The sequence below is a fragment of the Castanea sativa genome, chromosome 12, assembly GCF_040712315.1.
Source record: "Castanea sativa cultivar Marrone di Chiusa Pesio chromosome 12, ASM4071231v1".
In the NCBI taxonomy this organism is placed as follows: Eukaryota; Viridiplantae; Streptophyta; class Magnoliopsida; order Fagales; family Fagaceae; genus Castanea; species Castanea sativa.
This window is the reverse complement of record NC_134024.1, coordinates 38,990,698-39,013,430: the sequence shown is the minus strand read 5'-3', so window position 1 is coordinate 39,013,430 and position 22,733 is coordinate 38,990,698. Positions and strand designations below refer to the sequence as shown.

General features: G+C 33.9%; 1 protein-coding gene across 5 annotated transcripts; it reads left to right on the top strand.

The window, feature by feature from the left end:
- The first annotated feature begins 1,620 nt into the window (after positions 1 to 1,620).
- On the top strand, positions 1,621 to 20,926 carry LOC142619305 (uncharacterized). 5 transcript variants are annotated; one of them, XR_012841482.1, is made up of 19 exons: positions 1,621 to 1,806; positions 2,082 to 2,785; positions 5,309 to 5,509; positions 6,352 to 6,435; positions 6,640 to 6,699; positions 7,681 to 7,725; positions 8,621 to 8,820; positions 8,944 to 9,444; positions 9,794 to 9,890; positions 9,996 to 10,172; positions 10,606 to 10,683; positions 13,641 to 13,703; positions 13,882 to 13,956; positions 15,103 to 15,153; positions 15,835 to 15,912; positions 16,419 to 16,537; positions 19,016 to 19,123; positions 19,256 to 19,321; positions 20,327 to 20,926. XR_012841482.1 is itself a non-coding variant. In XM_075792367.1 (19 exons), exons 2-19 carry the CDS (start codon positions 2,411 to 2,413, stop codon positions 20,399 to 20,401), a joined length of 2,469 nt encoding a protein of 822 aa, XP_075648482.1. In that variant the 5' UTR covers positions 1,621 to 1,806; positions 2,082 to 2,410; the 3' UTR covers positions 20,402 to 20,926. The 5 variants fall into 5 exon arrangements, 3 of the variants coding, with proteins under 3 accessions (XP_075648482.1, XP_075648481.1, XP_075648483.1); XM_075792367.1 differs by having other exon boundaries at positions 16,419 to 16,553; XM_075792366.1 differs by having other exon boundaries at positions 10,594 to 10,683; positions 16,419 to 16,553.
- The last annotated feature ends 1,807 nt before the right edge of the window (positions 20,927 to 22,733 follow it).

Sequence of the window (22,733 nt, the reverse complement as noted above, 5' to 3'; positions counted from 1 at the left end):
ACAATGAACAGTGCAAGAGGCGCTCTCTAGAAAAAAAGAAGAAGAAGGTTGAAATGCAATTTCACAAAATGTGGACGCGTTCAGCCTTATCCAAATAATCACTAACTGGTAAAGTCTCTAATAGTTAAATAAGGGATTTGAAACTCAATTTTTGTTTACATAAAAAAATTTGATTAGTGTCTTAATTTGATAATAAATAACTATCATTAGAAGCGGATATTATATATTTAAATTATTTATAAATTTATAAAAAAAGTTAACACAATTTTTGGCCAAACAAATTGGACGTTGACTTGGAAAGCCAATTTTAAATTTGAATCTCCACTTCAATCCAAAAACTCTCACAATTGACAATGCCTTGGAAGTTTCAATAATGTTGAATATGGAGGGAAGTTAGAGAGACAAAGGGAGAGATCAGGTTTTGGTTGGTCGGATTTTTCCTCGGAATGGTAAACATTAAAATTGGACCCTAGTGGATGTTGCTGTGAAAATTTGGGCTTGCCTGGGTTTGGTCATTGGATTTGCTCAATCCTCGGTATTTTTCATTGCAAATATTTCAAGAGAGGTGTTATATCTATAATATTTTCACAATAAATTATAGGTTATTAGTTGTTATTAGTTCAAATTTAAATTTTTTACTAACATTACATTTTTACCTCAACAATAACAACCAGTAACAACCTGTCACTTAGAGTTTGTTATGAAAATGTTGCAGATATAATATTTCTCATATTTTCATAACTGAGAAATGTTATGTACACAATATTTTTATAATAAATTTTAAGTGACAGGTTGTTATTGATGGGGTAAAAAAGTAATTTTAATAATAAATTCAAAATTATAAGTAATAATAATTAACGACTGTGAAAATGTTATGAACTTAGCACATATTTTTAATGATATAACCCTTGCTCCACACACACGTGACTCATGTTATGTTAATTGTACGATGAAAGTGATGGTAGTTGTGAAACTATTAAAATAATGTTGTTCAAATTACAATAAAATTATGTTAATAATTAAGAAAAATATTGCTCCCTTAATATTATTTTTATACTTAGTAACTTTGATACAACTTTGGGCTATTTTTAATAATTTCAAGTTAAGTTGAGGGATATTATTGTTATTTTAAACGAAAGTTGGATTGAGAGACAACGATAGCCGATAGGGATGTGATTTGACTCCAAAGGCTCAAAATTTATATGCATGTGCACTTTTTTTTTTTTTTATAACATATGCATTTGAACTTGAAAAAAAAAAAAAAAATATATATATATATATATATATATATATATATATATATAGTACTTTAAGACTAATATGAATATAATTGTAAGTTTGAATTTAGTTAATTATCATAAATTCATTTAAAAAAAAGAGGAGAATAATTTCCTTTTTTCTTTTTGCAAAAAATTCTGAACATGAGACATTGAGACCCCATTCAAATATTTGAAGCCTGCTAAATAAATTTAATATATATAGACGTGGTTGTAAGTTTCAAATTTCCCAGGGTGACCAATGGTATTTATCAAAATGTTGGGGAGGTGACTGATATTATATGTTGTGCTCTTCTATTACAGTTTTGTTTCTTATTACAATTACAAAATGCTATTCCATTCCATTCCTATCTGACTGATGAGAGTTGTGTTGAAAAGCCATATACTACAAAAATATATAATAGTTGTCTCTCAACTCTCACCGCATTCTCTCTCCTTCTCTCTCTCTCTGTCATGCCTAACTTCCTCTCTATTTATAGTCTCTCTCTCTCTCTCTCCTGAAGAACAAGACCTGAGAAACCCAAAACTGGTACAAATATATCTATATTTTGATTCAGATATTTTGTTATGCTTTCTCTGCTTAATATTTCAATTTTCTGGTATTTGTTCTCTTCATGCATTTATTTAATCTCACCGGTCGTTATTTAATGGTCCATTTCGGTTTTTATATTGTGGTATCTTTAACATTATTATGAAATGTTTGGAAAAACCAATGCTTTATTTTCTCTTTTTTGGTCTCTACTTTATTGATTTGTATTGAAAGTTTGCAAATTTCTGTGTTGTATTTGTTCTTTTTGCCAACAGGGTGACAACTATATGCATTAAAAGGTTTGAATTCCATTTATGACACGTGAAAAAGGGAGAAAAAAGATAAATTTGTGGATGTCTTGAGCTTATTTGAATATTTTGTTGATTTGGGTATTCATGGGTAGGATCAAGAAGAATTAAAAGAGAACCCATTTGAAATTTGGACTTGTCTTTTCATTTGGGTCTGCCTAACTAGATTGATATCTTGTAGATTGGGTCAAATTCAATTGAATGGTGTGAATGTTGTTGGGGTGGCTAGTGTAATGGGGTGGTAGTTGTGATTTATTGGTGGAATGAGTATAATAGGATGAACTAAGTTGTTAAAAATGGATACAAAGGAAGATGCAGAAGTGCAAGAAGAGAATCCGGCATCACCAGTTTGGGTGTTGCAGCATTTATCTGAGGAGGCGGTTAGAGTGGCCGGTGATGCACTGCATAATGTGTACCCAGTTAGTCCGAACTTCCGACCATTGAGGCCAAGGCCGGAGCCGGGGCTGGGGCAAGGACACAGACGCAGTCAGAGTGATGTTGTACAGACATTTAGTGGTCGTACTAATAGCTTTCAGAGATTGAAGACGCGGATGCAGAAGGCTTGGAAATGGGGTAGCAATTCTCAGGAAGAAAATAATTGGCGGAGTTTCAATCCTGAGGTCTTGGCAAACCAAAAACGCCAGTGGTATCGGCTTCACTCAAAATCTCTGGTATTCTATCTTAATATTCTGATTTATTTTTTTTTGGTTGTAAATTTCGTTTAGTTAGTACTTTGTTTATATGTTTTCTGAGGTGGTAGAATGTTAATCAATATGATGTTTTATGGAAACACCAACTGTTTATACAAGTTCATTATGACACAGAAATGTTACTAGTTATAATTGAGACACGGCCTTGGAATTATGAGTTTTGTTTTGTCTCAAAAGATGCAGAAGCTGTCATCACTCAATTTCTGCATCCTATGTTCATTTATGCAGTAATGTATAGGCCTTGTGACTTTGTTATCCAGAGAACCGTGTTCTGCATAATTTATGTCAGAGACCTCTGACATAGGAAGCTGAATACGTACTTTGAGTAAATTCTTGGTAAATAATAAGACCTTATTAGAAAAGTTGAAGAGGGCATAGCTCTAGTACATTGGCGGTATACTATTGTTCATATACTATTGCTCAATATATTTTAGTGATTAGGCTATTTGGAAATTCTTCTTATCAATAAAAAATGCATTTTCTGGTTAAAGAGCTAATCCCTAGCCATATCTGTTCTGCCTGCACAAGCAAAGACTGCAAACCATAAAACATTTTGTCTCCCTTTGTTTTTCAGTTTTCCTTGAAGGTGAAGCATCAAGAATAATTAACATAACTTATCTCTCTGCTTCCCGCCTGCCCCAACCCCACCCCACAAAAAAGAAAAGAAAAGAAAAAGAACAGAAATACAATAATCCTTATTGAATATGATTATCACATAAAATATATTACCGAATGATGTTACGCTGTCTCAAGGGCATGAAAAATACTTTGTCCATTTGAAGTGGAAGTTTGTAAGCTAATTTGCTTCCTATGGATTATTTGGAAGGGGAACTTCACCAGAGTCCCAGGTTTGTCGAAGCTAACTAGGAATGAATTATATGATGCCTTTCCTAATTTGGAATATGTTATGAATGATTTTGGTAATATAAGAGGATGTGATGTGATGAAGACTACATAAAAGCTTGAGACCAATAAAAAGCCACAATTTCGTGGTTTGGTCGTCTCATCAGGTTCTTCAGCAAAGTTAGAGCAATGTTTTCCCTTGGCAAAATATTTGTGATTTGGTGTTCCCTTGAACATATCCTTCTTATGTTCATTAAAGCTTTGTTGTATATCCTTATAGTGGAAGTATGATAAAGAGAGGTCATTTTATCACTTGTTGGTGTTCCATGTGTTGGAGTGATGCTTTGTGCCATCTTTGGGTCCACTCTACAGCTCTAGGAATTGTTTTCTCTCTTTTCTGTTTTGCTCTGTGCCTGTGTCTGTGGCAGTATACCTAGATCACTGTTGGATTTGGTGGCTAACTAGAGGGGGAGGTCTTGAAGTGTTAAGTAGTGGTAATGCCTGGAAAGCTGTTCCTTTGTAGTTGGTATGGTGTATATAGAGGAAGAGGGAGAAGCTGGGCTTATTGAGGGCAGGGAGCTTCCTGTTTACTGACTTGAGATGGTGCTATAAAGGTCCTTTTTTAATGGCTGTTGTTTATCTACTTTTTTCTTTTTATTTTTATTTATTATTATTTATTTATTTATTAATGGGTAAGTGATACACGACTCAATGGGTTTTAAAACCACAACCTCACTGTCCTCCTGCTTTTAATGGCTTTATGTCACACCTGGCTTCTCTTTTCTTATTGTTTGAGGAAACCTTAATTTGATTGGAGCAAAATCATTAGCAATAGAATGGTAATGCTTCAAAATATGCAAGGTGGAAATCCCATGCTCATCAGATACATATAATGACAACCCCAAGGCAACCTGCGGAACACAACCTGATACCTATACTATAGTCTTTTTGTGGTCTATGATTATGTTTTGTGTAGGCTACATATATTCTGATGGGAAAAAAATTTGCAGCTTGTTATATGTTTTTAGTTGTGCATGTTGATTTGAATTTTTGATTGCGTATTGATTAAGTTATTTCTTCAAAATTTTGAGGGTATTTATTAACGCTTTAACAAAAAATTTAGGGTTGGAAACACCATTGTTATAAATTATTAATGTCTGTTTAATGTTAATGCTCCATAATATTTCCAAATTCTTCCACCCTTTCTCTGTGTTTTCACAAAAACATGAACCTTTTTTTTGTGTGTGTGTGTGTGTGTGTGGCAAAGGACTACTTAACTAAGGTCATTGTCACTTTGTGTTGAGCAATTGAACTATTAGTACTTATTTTTTTAATTACATTTTCAAAGTTCTTATTTGTTATAATAATGGAAACCTGCTGTTTGGAGATGCATCATACAAATTTTTCTACTCTCATAGATACAAGTTTGCCCATATTGAGTGCAGTTTACTTAAAGTGTGTGGATTGAGGATTTTGCTAAGTTGATATGTTCCATTATCATGTAAGTTACATAGTCGGGACATTTTTATTCTGAACGTGACAATGGTGCTTGCTTTAATTATGTCTTTTAATCTGTTCTCATGCCAATTATTTCATTTTTATTAGCCTACTTAAGTAAGTTATCTGAGAATCTTATTGTAGGACCTCACGAAATACAAGGAGCCTACCTCACTCTTTGAACACTTTATTGTTGTGGGGCTTCATCCAGATGCTAATCTTGAGATTGTGGAGGACGCATTTGCTAAAAGGAAGAAATGGGAGTTACAAATGGCAAATTCTGAAATATTAGAATTTAAAATGCTGCAGCATCGGGCGCCTTCAATTCCAACATTGGAACCTCAGGTTGACTGCATGACTAAATTCTTTCCTTGAACCATTCTATTTTCAACAGTATATGATCTGATCTACTGGGTCATTTTAGTTGTCACACATATGCATTCAGGTTCTTTTTTTAAAAAGTATTTTAACTAGTTATCTTCTATATTGCTTTATTACTTGCCTCATTTGATATTCTAGTTCTATAATTTTTTTTCAAGATCTCTACTTGTGTCATTTGTACAGTGATCTTGTGTCTGCTTCATGTGGCACATGATTTTATAGGCACTGCATTAATAAACAGTTAATTTGCTGGGGAGAAATTTTTGCTGTAATTGATTTTTTTTTTTTTAAATTTATATTTTATTTCTATCTTTATGGGACGGCCGGTTTGGTTGTCATCAGAATGGACATATTTGGTTGGTTATCCCCCATTGTACCTATCAAAAAAAAAAAAAAAGTTGGTTATCCCCCATTGTTTATTGTGGTGCATATGAAGGGAAAGGAATGGTAGGAGTTTTGAAGACACGGAAAGTTCTATGCCTAATCTAAAGTTGTTCTTTTTTAGAACATTTTTGGATTGGCTATCAGCCATGAGGAGCCTTTCCTTTTTTTCTATTGTTGATTTCTAAGATTTATGCAATTTTTGTAACTGATTGTTTACCCTAGTATACTTCTTGGGTGACTCGTTTTCCTGATTTATATAATTTTATAACTTATCAATTTTTTTTTTTTTATCAGTTGTGTTTTCTTCCCTTTTAAACTCTGATGTTTTATTGGTTAGTATATCTTGAATAATGAGTTTTTGGTCCTTTAATCATATTGACTGAAATAACTATTGTTTTATCTTTCATCTTCTTGGGTCATAGATACTTTTTAGATACCCTCCTGGAAAGAGGTTAGCCATTCGTCTGAAGGATCTAGCAGCCTTCTGTTTTCCTGGAGGTGTTGAGGTATGAGATCTTTCTTATTTTCCATTGTGCTATGAGCAGCTCCCCCCCCAACCACAACACTCACACTCACACATACACACACACACACACACACACACAGCACCTCTCCTAGACCATGTAAAAGTAGGAGCTTCTTGCATTGGGTACAACCTTTTTATTTATTTATAGTGATGCTTGTCTCATTCAAGGATTATCATAGTACAGGCACGTTTGTTGGAGAGGACACCATCACTAAGTGAGCTAAATGAACTTATCTATGGACAGGTATGCCAAGCCAATGTCTTTTCTTCTATGATATAAAATAGTCACCACATTTGCAAGATCTTTTTGTTCCTAATTATCTTCTTTCTGTTAACAAAACATGTTCTTTTCAATAAGGCACATTAATAGCAGTATGCTAGAAGTTGTGGTGTATCTAAGGTAGTATAGGTACAAAAAAATATTGAGAAACCATAGAGCTATATCTTTCTTCTCCTACCTTTTCTCTTCTTGTACATGCAAAATCAAATTGGTCTCAAAGCTGAGGAAAGTTACATTTATCAGGTTTTATATCTCTTTTTGCTCCAAGAGACTCCTTGGGGGGGGGGGGGGGGTTGTGGTGGGGTGTGTTTGTAAGGTTAATACAATCCAATCAGAGCCACAAGACATTTTTCTTTTATTATTTTTCCCCCTTTTTATAAGTTGTTCATCTGGTTCGATTTTAGAGATTATACTAGGAAATTTTATACACAAGGGGCTAATCTTGAAAATGAGATGTCAAGATTTCTTCTCAAGGGTTGAACTCATAAAATCTTGCTTTGATATCGTGATAAATTAACAATTGTCCTAAAAGTTTAAACTGGTAGGAAATGATGAATTTAATCACTTAACCATAATTCTAACAGTAGTCATACATAAAATTATTTGGATTTGTTAGGGGAGCCTACATTTATGTTTGTCATCCTTGTTTTGAGTTGTCATTCATAATGTACTTAGTTTTTTAAGATAATCTTCTGCAGTCATCTTCATGTAGAAATTTGTTGCAAGTTTATTTTTATTTATTTTAAGGTTGAAAGATCCTTGAACCCTGGAAACAAACCCCACAGAAGGGCGGAATGCCATCAGGCCATAGGCATATTTTGTTGCAAGTCAATATGTTAATTTTATGTTTTATTGCCATTATACACAAGTAATTAAACTATTTCTTTCTACACTGTCTCTACCTTCCACCAAATAAATGATTTTTTTGTTATATATTCTCAACAGGAGCATTTAGGCAGAGATGATTTAGCATTTATTTTTTCACTTAAGGTGAGTATTGCTTTTGTTTCTCTATGTCATCTGTATATCTAAACTTTTGTATTGCTTTCAAAATATGCTTACTTACTAGCCTTGTGTTATTCATTCACTGTGACATTAATTAACATGACTTGGATTTATGACATATTGTGCTGTCAGTTTTAGTGAAGCAGAAGCCTTTTGTTTATCCACTTTGTTCATTTTAGCCATATGAAATGATTTTCCCTATGCACTTGTATTTCTCTGTTCCTCATTTGTGTCTTGCACATTATAGTTTGACAAATATATGATCATTCGTTCATGCTTTGCAATACTTTTTGGTAAGTCTTGGAAAGCGTGTTTGGCTAAATTAATTTACCCTTACACACATGCTTGGAATTTATACTAACAACTTTAGTACATTAGTACAAATTTACAACATGTGAATACTACTAATAACACTCCCCTTCAAGCTGGGACATATAATCCTGACTTGTTATGTAGTTATTTAATCTAGTTTTGCAAAAGGGTTTAGTAAACATTTCCAAAATTTGAGCTCACGTAAAAATATATGGTGCAGCAATTACTCTATTTTCCAATTTTTCCTGAACAAGGTGGCCATCCATCTCCAGATGCTTGGTCCACTTATGAAACACACATTTCAAAGTAATATGAATTGTCATCTGATTGTCACAACACATAGTCAAAGGTAACTTTGCATTAAGTCTCAACTCCTCAAGTAGGTGCTTTATCCACCTAAGCTCACATGACATATGAGCCTAGCTCTATACTCAGCTTCTTGCACTAGACAGGGATACAGCACTCTGCTTCTTACTTTTCCACTATTTTGAATTTATTTATTGTGCATTGTTTTCTGCAAGAACCAAGAGTAGGTGGTTACTGTAAAATTTCATGTTCCCTTTGTCAGGTGGCAGGCAATGCAACACTTTATGGTGTTTGTTTACATGTTCCTGAAATTGTTCAAAGGTCACCTGGTATCTTAGGCACCTCATCTCCTCTTTCTCATTCATCTGGAGGATACAAGCGTTTTTTGGTTTCTGCACCTCGTTGCTATTGCTTGCTTACAAGACTTCCTTTCTTTGAGTTACACTATGAGATGTTGAACAGGTTAGCTGAAATTGGTGTAAAACTTAGAGACATTGGTTCTCCTTGAAATTTAACCGAGATGTTAAAACATAATGTTTTTTTTTTTAATCTAACAATTCAATCTGTTTTACTTATCTAATGCAGTATCATTGCTCAGGAGCGTCTGAATCGAATAACACAGTTTGTCAGTGAATTGACTCTTAATGCTTATGTCCCTTCAGTAACCAAAGTACATGATCAAATGAATGGGAATGTTGACTCCCCTGAGAGCGAGTCTTTTAGTGATTGGATGGCTTCTGCCATACCTGTTGATAGTGCACTGGCCCTTACTGCTGCTGCTGCAGGAATTACACGTGACGATTTCATCTCACCCTCATCATTGAAGATATGGGAGCCTCACTCCCCTGAAAGTGTTACCACCAGTGAGGCTTCAGATATCAGCCAAGTAAGGGAAACAGACAAAGATAGTAAAAATTCACAAAATTTTGATGAATGTACTTTTGAGGCCTCAGAAACTTGTTCGGAACCTTCGGAAAGAATGTGTGGATGCTTTGAAAATGATCAAATTTCTCCAGAGGTCAGGACATCATTCACCTCTAGGAATCTCGCACTGGGGCATCTTGGGAGCTCTGAATCCCTATTCAGGTGGGTAGATTTATTGTTATTACTATTATTTGTGTTGATTTATTTTAGATAAGACAAACATCAGTGGAATTTCGTTGTATTGTGTTCAGATATGTTCCTTACATTGCTAGTACTTGATAAATCATTGCAACTTTGATTTAAGTAAATTCTTTTCATCTTTGTTCTAATTCTTCTGTTTTTTTTTTTCTGTGTCAGATAACTTGATAGTTATGTAATGCACTTTGTATTGATTTAAGTACTTGCACGCATCTAATATACTCACCCTCCCTACCTCCCCCCCCCCCCCCCCCCCAAAAAAAAAAAAAAATCTCTGGTATTTGTCTCAGTAATATATTGTTATTTTTGGCAGTCCAGTTAGAAGCATGGAATCAGAGGATTATGATGAAGAAATTTTTGCGAATTGTGATAAAGCTTTTGGGGATGACCTAATAATGGAATGGGCCAAGGTTAGTTTATAATTGCCAATATTTACACATTATTCAGTGTGGGCGGTACTGTGGTACTATGATTGCCATTTGATTGTTGTTGTTTTTTTGGTATTCTTGTGATAGGAGAATAAAAACGATTTGCTACAGATAGTTTGTGGATATCATGTTCTGTCTCTTCCCCCAAGAGGAAGCGAACTACTTTTCCAGCCTCTTGAGCATTTACAGGCTGTCGTGTATATGCGGCCTCCAGTTGCTGCCCTTGGCTTTCAAAATAATCTAGATTCCCTTGAAGTTGCTGAGGTATTTCTTTCTTAATGATCATCTAGGAAGCATGGACATATACACAGCATCATGCACCCACACACATGTTTTGAGTTATTATGGAATCTGATTTTTAAATCTTTATATATATTTGAAGCATTCCTCGCCTTTCCAAATTACTACCAAAGGCCCTGTATTTTAAAAAGGAAAGGTATAAAACGATTTTAATGTGTTGCAATTGTGTCCAATCTGTGTTTAATAAGTGTCCAATATGCCTGTAATGATTTTGCCACTAAAAGTATTATCTGAATGTTTATCAGACATGCACTGGAGGTATGTTAATGCCTTTTGTGTCCAGCAGTGTCTATCGGACATGGGGAAACTCCATTTCTAGCTGTTTAATGTTAGGCTCTGCTCTGTCATAGATTATTTACTTACTATTACTGAACTTTAATAAAAGGTTGATGCGAAGTTGGCAGCTGCTGAGGAAGCTCTTGCGCTGTCAATATGGACAACTGCAACAATTTGTCGGGCGCTCTCCCTCGAAAGTGTAAGAATGACTGTCTTGGGATCTTTTCCCAAATCTGTTTTGAGTAGTTCTTCGAATATATCTTCTTCTTCTTTTCCTTTTCCCTTTAAATTTTTTTAGGAAAATATACATGTTTTGGGGCTTGTCATCATGTGAATTGTGTGTGTTCTTTTCTTTCTTCTTCTGATCACTATTTCTTGGGGATAAGAACCATAATTGGCAATTTGCTATCCACTAAGGAGTTTGTTAAAAAGGGTGAAAAGCCTTCAATGAAACAAACTTAGATATTACTCGAGAACCTATACAGCTTGTTGGACTAAAGATCAAATGCAGCCCTTCATTATGCTTGAAGTCTCATCATTTTTACAATGCAAAAATTTTAAGCCAGAATTTTAAATAAGGAAGCAGAATTGGATACCTGATCTCATAAATAATATGGTATCACATCTTCTGAGAAGCAATTGATGCGTGAATTAATTAAGTTAATCTTCTGTTAGAAAACAAGAAGATTATATTGTAGCTAATGTTTGGGATCAAATTGTAGAATCATCACCACAGTTACACCTAGGTCCTAGGGGCTAAAATGGAATTTGCATTAACTTTTGTGATTTTTAAGCCCACTGATTTTCTCATCAAACACTATAAGTTTGTCCTTTTGTTGCTTCTTAAATCAAGTGTACAATCAAGTGTATTCAAATTGAGTTCTTCAATGGATAATTGGGTACTTCTTAGACCTTTGGTTGGTGATTCTTATCTAAGAAGTTTTGGTGTGGGATGATATAGCATTTTCAATATTTTCTTATACTCACTTAAATAGTATTTCCAATCTCAAGGAGAAAATAACTCTTTCCTCGTGTTACTTCATTTGTTTTTTTGGTGCGGACACAAGATATTGGCCTCCAATTACGTAGACTTATGGACATAGACGCAAAAAGAAGACTACACACTTGTGGCCTTATGCATTGAGCCTGCAAGTAATTGGTCCTAAGGCCTAAGCCCAATCAATTGATGTTTAATATTTATTTATGTAATTTTATATTTTATTTTCCAATATAGTTTAGGAATTTAGATCCTTTTCTTACTAGCATTTTCTATTACTACTAGGATAATAACTTTTGGAACTCTATTTAAGGAATTCAGGGTTAAGTATTGTTTTCATTGTTTGGTTGATGAATAATTTTTCTCTTGGAATTTTTCCAACCGTAACTTCCTAAGTGCTGACTTCTAGATTTGTTCTTTCTTGTTTGGTGCTAACTCCAAGAAAGCCTAATTGCTGAGTTCTAGGTTATCGATTTTTTATTTGTTGGTAATTGTCTCAAATGCCTATTTGCTCTTGGTTTCCTATTTAGCTTTTCCTGGTGTGGAATTAAAGTCTATTCGTTGTCAAAGAAGTAATTATTATTTCTTTTACACCAGGGAATAGGATTTGAAAGCTCATATATAGACAGTACAGTAAAGGGTTTGGTGACATTGGCTCAAGGGTCCTCCTGTACTCTTAGAAGAAGAGTTTCTCTTGATAGAATAGAAGCTTCTTTGAAGAAGAGTAGTTTGATAAATCTTTTTAGGGTTGAAAAGATACCTGTGGTTGAGAGCTATGTTAGAGAGATTAAGCATTGTAATTCTTATTGAGTATAGTGGATTTGATCTCTCTCTCTCTGTGCCAAACCACATAAATTCTTGTGTTTTTAATGCGTGTGCTTGTTGATTTATTTTTCTTTACTGTTATTTGTTCAAATTCGTAAGTGCTATTGCACAACAAGTGATATAAAAGCTTCTGCTATCCCAAAACTTGTTATTAGAGCTAATGCTATCACACAAAAGTGTTATCAAAGTTCAAGGTTGATTGTGGTATAATTAGAGAGAAGATTTGTATGCGTTTGCAATTGGTTGATATATGTGCACAGCAGATTGAATGTGCAAATGATGATCATCTGCTTGAAAAGACGTGTTCGGCTTAACGTGGAGCTATCACAATAAACAAGGAAAATTGCTTAGTAGATTTTGAGTCAAGGTGGAGATATGTTAAAAATTGTCTCTATTTATTTGGCTTTTTTTAGTGTGGAAGAAAAATTGGCTTGGTTACTTTTTTGGGGTTTTCTTTCTGTGGAAGGAAAGTCTATTCCTTGTTAAAGAAGTAATATTTTCTTTGTCAAACAGGTAATTTATATTTCCTGTCCACTGAGGAATAAGATTTGAAGGCTTCTATTTAGATAGTACAATAAAGGGTTTGGTGGCCTTAGCTCAAGGGTCCTCCCGTAGTCTTAAAAGAAGAGTTTCTCTTGATAGAGGAGAAGATTGGAAGAGTAGTTTGATAATTCTTTTAGGTTGAAAGGATACCCATGAGGGAGAGCTTTGTTAGAGAGGTTGAGTGTTGTAATCGTTATTGAGCTTGGTAGATTTCCTTTCTTTTCGTGGAGGAAGGTTGTTTTCTGAACCACATAAGTTCCATGAGTGTTATTGAACAAACGATGTAAAGAGTTTCTGCTATTCCCAACTATTGATATTAGAGCTTCTGCTATTGCACAACATTATTTTTCTGTTTTTCAATTGTAGTGTTGTATCCATTTTTGTTTTGTCCTGTGTTACTTTCTTTCTTATATATAAATAAAATACACCAAAAAGTTCCAAAGGAAGGGGGTGAAAGTGAAATTGCAATCCTACTGGCAAAATACAACATAGGGTGATTTACTAGATGTACACTATTTCTTGCTAAAATAAGAAAAGAAAAGCAATTTGTGAGAACATAAATCATTTTATAAATGACCAGTTGCAGTTCTTGTTGAACTTTTGATGATTATATATGTATAATTTATAAACTTTTAAAAAAAAAAAATTTACTCTCCAACCTTTTGTTATTGTTCTGCTGATTGATAGGCTTCCATACTAGTATTCAGCCACTACTAGTTAAATGTGCTGACCAGGTAGTGTTGTGGATTTTGGTATTGAGTCGAGAAAATGATGGATGTTGTTTCTTTCAGGTTTTGTCGTTGGTTGCAGGTGTATTATTGGAAAAACAAGTGGTGGTAGTGTGCCCAAATCTGGTAAGTTGATTCATTTTGGAAAATAATTGTCTAATTGCCAACCCAGAGATTAGAAAAGATGCTTGTGATTATGTTTTGTACTTAGCTGTTTATTTGCAGCTGTTTCCCATTCTTGATGACTAGAATGGGGTTCTTCTCATTTGAGTCTAGGCTTTGACACAAAATTCAACCAATGCAGGGTGTTCTATCAGCTGTAGTGTTATCCCTTGTTCCCTTGATTCGCCCATTCCAGTGGCAGAGTTTATTGCTTCCTGTAAGTATGATGGCATTTGGCAAGCGCTTTGTCTTGGAGCAATCATAGCCAACATAAAGAATTTTGGATATAGCTAAAATTTGAAATCAGCCATAACATACCATTGATCATTTTTTACTGGAATATTTTTAAAATCCTAAAGTTTCTGATCAGTTTGTGAAAATAGTTTAATCTGCTTGACTCCTTGTTGGTGTTCTACATTCTACAAGCTGCATATGCCTTAAAGCATAAGGTCTTCAAATCATTTTGTTTCATTTATGGAAATATGTTTATCTATCTATCTATATACATATGTGGGTCTGTGCACACACACAGAGAGCAGGTTACAAATTGCTTTTCAAATTTCAACACTATTTTCACCCACAAATTTTTGTAAATGATTTAAAGTTTCTAATTTTCTACACCCTTTATCAAAGAATGTTAAAAAACTTTCAATATTTTGAAATTTTCTGAAGTGTTGTATTTGAAACCCGAAAGTTCCAATTAATTAAGGGTGGTGGTTGGACATCCTTATTGAGTATAGTGGATTCAAAAACTCAGTCCGATTAATAAAAAAGGAAGCAAAAAGTTATTTTTCCATTAAAAATGGAAAGGTTGCTAACATCATTCTTGATAGCCAGTCATTCAATCAAATACCACCCTGCTATCACCACCATGGGTACCACTTCAACACCGCTAAATCACTGGAACTAGTTCTGCCACCACAATTACTTTTGTCTTCACAACCATCAGCATAAAATATTGCCACCACAACAATCGCTGTTGTGGCCACCCACATTCCACTATATCACCACCATCGCTCACCACTGCCATCATGCAGTTTTTTCTCCCCCACATCCATGTCTTTTCCAGCATGCTTCAACTCCAGAACATACTTTATAATTTGTAAATTGGAAAAAAATTAAAATAAATGACTGTTTCCTGTTTTTATAAACAAAAATTGCAATATATACGAGCCTTAACTTCATGTTTTGGTCCTTTAATCAGGTAACTTGTTTTGATTTTCTTTTTTAGTTTGTAAAAATGTTTTCAGATCAGTGGGAAATCGTTTTTAAAATGTCTTTTATGTAGGGTATTGATACTTATTTAAGGATTTGTCTGCTTACTCTTTACACTGAGTTTCTAGTTTCTACTGATTCTTAACAGGTTTTACCAGGCAGGATGCTTGATTTTCTTGATGCACCAGTTCCTTATATTGTGAGTTTCATATACTTATTTCAGTTATATGTTTAAGTAAATATAAACAACATAAAATTGTGTAGAAATATTCTTGCAGATTACTTTCTTTCATGAGTTTCTAAAACAAGTTTGTTTCATCTATAGGTGAGATGTTATGCAAGTTTTATGTTTTTAGTGTATACATCATAAAAATTCTGTAAAATAGTGTAATAGGGATTAGGGAGGGTACTATTAGAATAATGGTTAATGATTAAATTTGTCCACACGTTAAGGGGAGTGTTAGAATATTGATAAATGATTGAATTCACCCTTTTCTAACAGCCTAAACTTTTGGGACAAGTGGTAATTTATCATAGTATAAGAGTAGGTGGTCCTAAGTTTAAACCCTATCTCCACTTTACGTCCCATTATAAAGTTAAAAGTCCTACATCCCCCACAGATTAAGGTGGAGATGGACCCACATGCAAGGGGAAATGTTAGAATAATGGTTAAATGATTAAATTCACAATTTTCTAATAGTTTAAACTTTTGGGACAAGAAGTGGTAGTTTATCAATTACTATGTGAAGTATTCTCCAAGAACTTATGTGCTTTAATATTTTAAAATTGAATATTGTGCCTTTTTGTGATAATGTTATATGGGAAATTAAGTTAAAATGGAAGAGTTCACAGAACTTTGAATTGTTGTTATATGTTGCAGGTTGGCATACAATATAAACCTGATGATTTGAAGATGAAAGCATCAAATGTTGTTCATGTTAATGTTCTCAAAGACGAGGTTGGTTAGGGCTTTCAAGTTTTGTTCTTTTTATATTGTCAAATTTGCTAATTGAGAAGTATATTGGCTTCAGTAGTATAACTGGGAATGGCGCCTCTGGATTTTTTCATGCTAGAATCAGAATTTGACACTTTACTTGATTATTCTATTACGATTAAAAAAATTCTTGGTGGCTTGTGTGCGTGTGTTGTACCGCAAAATGTTGAGAACTTGAAACTGTAATGTAGGAAAAAAGAGAGCAAAAAAGAACAGATACGTTAGTCTGCTTTCCTAGTGCCCCACTTTCATATTACTGTATTTCATCTTGTAAATATATCATGCATTACAACAAGCATCATTAGGACGAAGAAAGTTGATATCTCCTATGTGGTCCTATGATAGAATAAAAAATTTAAAAACTTTGGCATCTATTATTCCATTATATACAGGTTAACTGTTGTTTCAAGTTTTTCAATATTTTAAAGAAATTTTAACATTTATTTACTGTTACTTTGTTGTTTGTGCAGGTGAAAATGTGTCACCTGCCTGCACTTCCCCGGCATAAAGAGCTTGTTTCTGAACTGGGGCCAATCCATGCTAGATTGTCACATGAAAGTTCGATTGCTAAAAGGCATCCTGTTTATAGGTGCAGCGATGTGCAGGTTACTATGATATGCCATGAAAAACATTTAATGTTTCTTCCAAGTCTGATTATTTTCTTTTTAGACGCTTCATTGGTGGCATTAGAAAACAGAGGCAAACACATTTATCATGACAAAAAATCTAGTGAAATTTTACTGAATTTTAGACTAAGAAACTCCCTTTATTTGTTTAGCTTTAAGTCATATAATCAGTATGAAAATGATTGAAGGATATAGATGCAAAGATGTAATACTGTTTGAACAATAACTGCTTTTTGATCTCGTAATTCTGTTATCAAGAACTTGTAAATTATGTATGATTCAATTGCAAGTTACTGGTTTCTCCCTGTCCTAGGGCAAGTCAAGACTTTTTGAGTCTTACAAAAGCATCAATTATAAATTTAACTTGAATATGGTTAAAAATAGAATTATAGAAGGTGGCTAATGAGTTTTAATTGTAAACATTTTGTGGTAATGTCACTTGGTACATTTATTCTACATTTTCTTATGGGGGAATTGGGTTTCTAGATGATTTTAGGCGTTTTGTAGAGGATAATCCACTAATGTGAACTTCATACCTCTGCTTCCAATGGAAGAAATTTACTGCATCAAAAGGTTTACCCCATTAGCCTTGAAAAGAGCTTTTATGAAATCTATTTCAAAGGTTCAATAAGATTTTTGAATAAATTATACATTTGGTATGTTTTTTCACATGTTCATATGTCACAATCTTCCACTTGGACTGATCCATCTATAAACATGACCCCCCTTTGCTGATGAAAGGGCACTTCTGGAAAATCTATATATATTATTATACATATAAAAGTAGAGACTTCGTGTAAGAGCATGAGGTGCTGCCATGTGGTGCATTATTAAAGAACTCTTTCATTTATCCTTCTACTTCATCATCTTCTAATTACCACTATGTGTCACTCTTTAGCCTTCCACCTAAGCAAAGCTTTAAATGAATGTAACCTTCCACCTAAGCAAAGATTTTAATTATCTATTTTATTATAATTATTTATTTGTATTCAACAATAAATAACATTAGTGAGATATTTTGAAAAAGCTTTGTGCTATATTGTTCAATCATTCTTGTCATTTTACAAAACATGTTATACTTTGGGAATGTCCATATGAATCTCGCAAATTCATTTTCAGTGATAAAATGGCAAGAATGATTGAACAATATAGCACAAAGCTTTCCCAAAATATCTCTTGCATTATAAATGGGTGGTGGTTTGATATTGCTAACCTTGGAGGCAATAGTTAATTCTTTTCGAGACTAGATTCTTGGAGCTGGTAAGCCTTGGGCATGGTAGACCTAGATTTGCTGTTGAGGTTGCATATCCTAGAGAGGATTGTAACCTTGTGTTGATCCATTAGGAGTTTTGAAATATATTTATGTATATTTGGAGACACGTGATTTGTAGTTGTGTTGTTTGTAATTGTGTTATAGAGCTTTGACTTATATTACGAAGAATGTTAATAAATTATCATGTAGATATATTGTTTCCTTGATGAAGAAAAAAAAAATCCCTACAAATTCTCTTGAGGTTCGTTTTCTTATGCTTTGGACCCCTTTTGGGCTTGGGGCGTGACACTAAGTGTCTTAGAAGTTTATTTCTTATCTTAAGACATTAATTGTAAAGTTAAACACAATTATGAGGTTCTCTTGGACTTGAAGGTTAATATGAACAGACAGAAGACTTTGTTTATCAAAGAATTCCTATACCGCACATAGCAGGGGTTATTTGCCTAGTTTTAAGCAAATGTAGAATGAGGTGGCCTTCTGGATGGTAATGTCAAATGCCCCTTTTGTGCCATATTGATGGAAAGAGGTCTAGACCTTGACATCATGGTTTCAACATACTTGTTACAGATGGTTCATTTATGGTTTCTTGTTGGTCCAAAAACTTGTTTCAAGGTTCTTAGAGATCCTGAAATTTTTATTAATATATTTTAGTTTTATCCTCTGAAGTGATTCTTGCTTCCCATGAATTGATGACTAACAGAAGACCTTAGGAGGTTTCTATGGATCAGTTTTATTCTTGTATCATGTACTTTGAATAGTAAGGAGGTTTCTTGCTCTCATGTATTTTTTGTGCTTTTTTCCACTTCCTTTCTTATATATATATTTAGGGCTTTAGCTCACGTGGCACTTCCTTCCCTTCTAAAACAAGGTGGAGAGAGAGGTTGTGGGTTCTAGACCCACTAGGTGCATAAGTTAACCTCCTCCAACCCCCTTCTCTCAAAGGAAAAGCTTAATGAAATCTTTGTAGCTTCAAACCACTGAAGGGCAACTCTATGATTCTGCATTCTTCTCACTGTTAGTTACTATAATATGCATATAATAATAAGTATCTTTTGCTTTTTACCACCCTAAAGCAAATAAATTTGTAGCATCAACCCACTTAGGGCTTGTTTTTTCCTCATGCTTTATGCTTCAGGTAGTGACTAATACCTGGATTACTGATCTGTAGGCTGAAGCTGCAGCTGAGTTTTTGAATGTTATGAGATGCTACTTGGAGTCACTTTGTTCAGACCTGAAGTCTCATGCAATAACTAGTGTACAATCAAACAATGACAGGGTTAGCGTTACTAAACTCATTATTTGCCAATATTCATGTATATTTGTCAATGACAAAACACTGCAAATACCTTAGAGTGCCTAGCTTGTTATACTTCTTTGACATGTGAATCTTTGGTTATCATCTTTCCAGGTTTCTTTACTTCTTAAAGATAGCTTTATTGATTCCTTTCCTAGTAGGGACCGACCTTTTATGAAGGTAATTTTTGGTTTTTTATTTTATATTGGGGTACTTGTTCAAACTATTGTTACATATTAACACGTGGCCTAATCTTCTCCATTTATTATTATCAATTTTAACTTTTTGAGATTTGTTCTACCATAAAATGCGTTTTAGTTTGTAGATTCCATGTAGATGATTTGTCATGCATTTCAACCTTGAGATAGTATGAAGACTCTCTACGTTGTGGTTTATATGCTGTCCCCCTCTGTGTTTATTGAAAATGTAAGACACAGGCAGGTGAATTTTCATGGAATTAGAGCAATCATGTGTTTGGGAAATTTGTGGATGCACCGGCTAACATGTTATTGTTCAGCAGGAACCACTTCTCATTTTGAATTGTTTTGGGGGTAAAATAGTTTTCATTAGTGCAACTGCACTGCAGTGGCAGATATGTTTACTAAGACCCATGTTTTTTGCAGTACATATTTCTACCAAATCCATTGTTCTTAGTTACTGAAAAAAGAATCCCAGTGTTGTTACGATCTATCTGAAGGTTAGCCAATTGGGATTAGAAATTTCTCCAGCCCTTTTAAGATTCTCTCCATGAGCAACCAATTTAGTGCTAGACTTTTTCCCTTTGATACCTATTCTTTTCTTCTTCTTTTTTCCCCTTCATTTTGGCGCCATGTTCTCCTTAGTCCTTTCTGTTTGTCTGTGGACTGAGCTGTTAAGAGAACTTGTTAGCACTAAGTCTTAGCTTGTTTGTTTCGATATGAGCCTCTTTTTGTATACACTTTAGGTGCTATGAGCAAACTGTGTTTACTTACGTAAGCAAACTAAATTTCTGGATTGGTGATGTTGCCTTTAGATTGGTATCTATCTGACTCAAAACTTTTATAGCACGAAAATTGATTTTGTAATAATGTAATTGACTGTAAAATAAGTCTATCTACATCTGCAATCTTAATTTTCAGATTAGTTTGAAGTCGAATGGTCAATGTGAATTTTATTGCTTATGCATTGGTTGTTCGGATTTTGCAGCAATTTGTAGACACACAACTGTTCTCTGTTCTATCAGACACTCATTTGTCCAGCTTTGAGAACGGGTACAGTTAACATAATCCCATTAGAATTGCCATGATGGAGATCCATCAGACTAATGATTAATTTTGAAGGATAATGGTTCTCTCACTGTTGGTGATGACCCCTCAATGAATTTTGTCAATCCAATGGTTTGGAGCCATCAACTATGAACCGCCATATTGCTGAAGCTTCTGACGATGAGTTTCTAACTAATGTTTAAAGTATGATCTCAAATACCAACCCAATATCTGTTGTACAGTCTAGCAGAAAGGATCATTATCCCAATCTTTTATGGTGGATCTGATGCTGGGCTTATTATAGGTTTGTGCTCCAAATTTTTGTAAATAACTAATAAAACAATCTACAAAGAAGATGCTTTTACTCCTGATTATAAAAATCGAGTGTTTGATGTAATACTGATAATATATATCAATTTATAAGGTATATGATACTCTTTATCTCTCAAATCAGATGCAAGATGAAGTTGATGTAACTATATTAAATGCCAAAAACAGCTTCACATCTTATATGCGTGTGTGGCTTAACCATATTCTCATTTTTTTTTTCCAATACATCAGTTTATGTATCTTATTCCATGAGTTATGTCCAGTCCATTGGGCCAGTAACCTTCATCATCAGCTGTTGGTTCTTGCAATCTAGCCTTTTTCTTCTATTATTATTATTATTATTATTATTATTATTATTTCAGTCAATGGGAGCAGGCTGACAAGTTAAGTCCAGTCAAACAGTATTTGTGGATCTATATACGCGTGTATGTGTAGAATTGAGTACCAACTTGGTTTCAACTCAAGAAAAAGTTTCTTTATGTTCATTTATTTTGCAAATAAGTCTATTGTTCCAATTCAACTTAAGGAAAAGTTTGTTTATATTTGTTTGTTTTTCCAAATTAGTCAAGGTCATGTGTTTGTAAACAAGCTTGTAAGAATGTAATGATTCTAGTGTCCCACATGAATTAAGTGTAAGCTTAACCATGTGTATATAATCTTTTGGGCGTCCTCTCCTTGCAAGCCGGTATTCAAAGGTGAGTTTTACCTAAGTTTGTAACAAAGAATAGGTTCGCTTTAAGTGTATATGATAATATTATATACTTAGATAGACTTGAGATTCCATCATGTAAGTTTATAAAAAAGTTCATGAGATATTAAATTATCGTTTGTAATTTATTGATAATATAAATATTTCAATTTGGAGTAACAATATATGATTGGTAAATCTAATTTTTGTAGGTCTGTAAATGAGAATCATTCTATGTAATTAATTAATCAAATAATATAATTTCAACTATATTTCAGCTATTGTCATTTTTTTTTTGAGTAAAAGATAGAATAATTTAGCTTTTAATTATTAGTATAATGTGTGGTGTAAAAATTTTATTTGTGGTAATTCATAATTCTGTTGGTAAACAATAATACCACGTAACATCATTTAGGGTTTCCTCATCCTTGTGGCAGATTGCATATACAATTTTTAGTTGGCAAATATTCTTGCACGTTCTTCACTCAAAGGTCTTCATCTCGTTTGATACTCTTGCTTACCATATTGACTTCCAAACCCTGGTTCTTGCTTCTCCATTTGAACTTTTCGAGGTCTTCTTGTTGAAATTAAGAGTCACATCATTTGCACAGAGAAAATCTGTCATGCGAGTTGCCTATCCATAATCTTATCATTTGGTCAACTGATAAATTCTTGCTCAAAGGAATTCTTTTTTTCACCTCCATTTCATGATGCATAACAATATTTTTTATCAACTCCAAATTGCACTCATTTTTTCCAAATCAATGAGTTCCCTACTCCTGCCACCTCATCTAAGAGGCTTAATGGCGAAACCAATATTTGTATTGGGCCATGTGCTCAGGCCTAACAGGCGCCCATCACATGGGCGTGTGTTTGCCCAGCGCTGAAATTATATTTTAGTAGCCTTTGGCATTTTTTTGGGCTCTCTCCGCACTGTTTATGGGACTACTAAACTCAGTAAAACATAGATTTTTAAGTAAATTTAGGTCACATAGCACTATTCACACCTTTAAAAATTATTTTACTGCAGTGTTTTTAGCAATAAATTTTTAGTTTTCAGTAAATAAGTAGTATCCAAACAGACCGTACACTTAGATGTAAGATTTAAGATAAAAAGTTATTAGGTATACTTTTTTAAATAGAAAAAGTGGTTCAAGAAAAGAACTGCCCCTCATAGTTAGCCACCCACAGAGGAATAACTTTAATTTCATCGCACTTTCTCCTTGCACTCCTCTATTCTAGAATTCCATCATTGAGAATGACTCGGTAAGGAGCCATTGCTATCCAGAGAAGTAGTTTGTGGCCTGAAGCCGAGAGACGCTGGTATGTT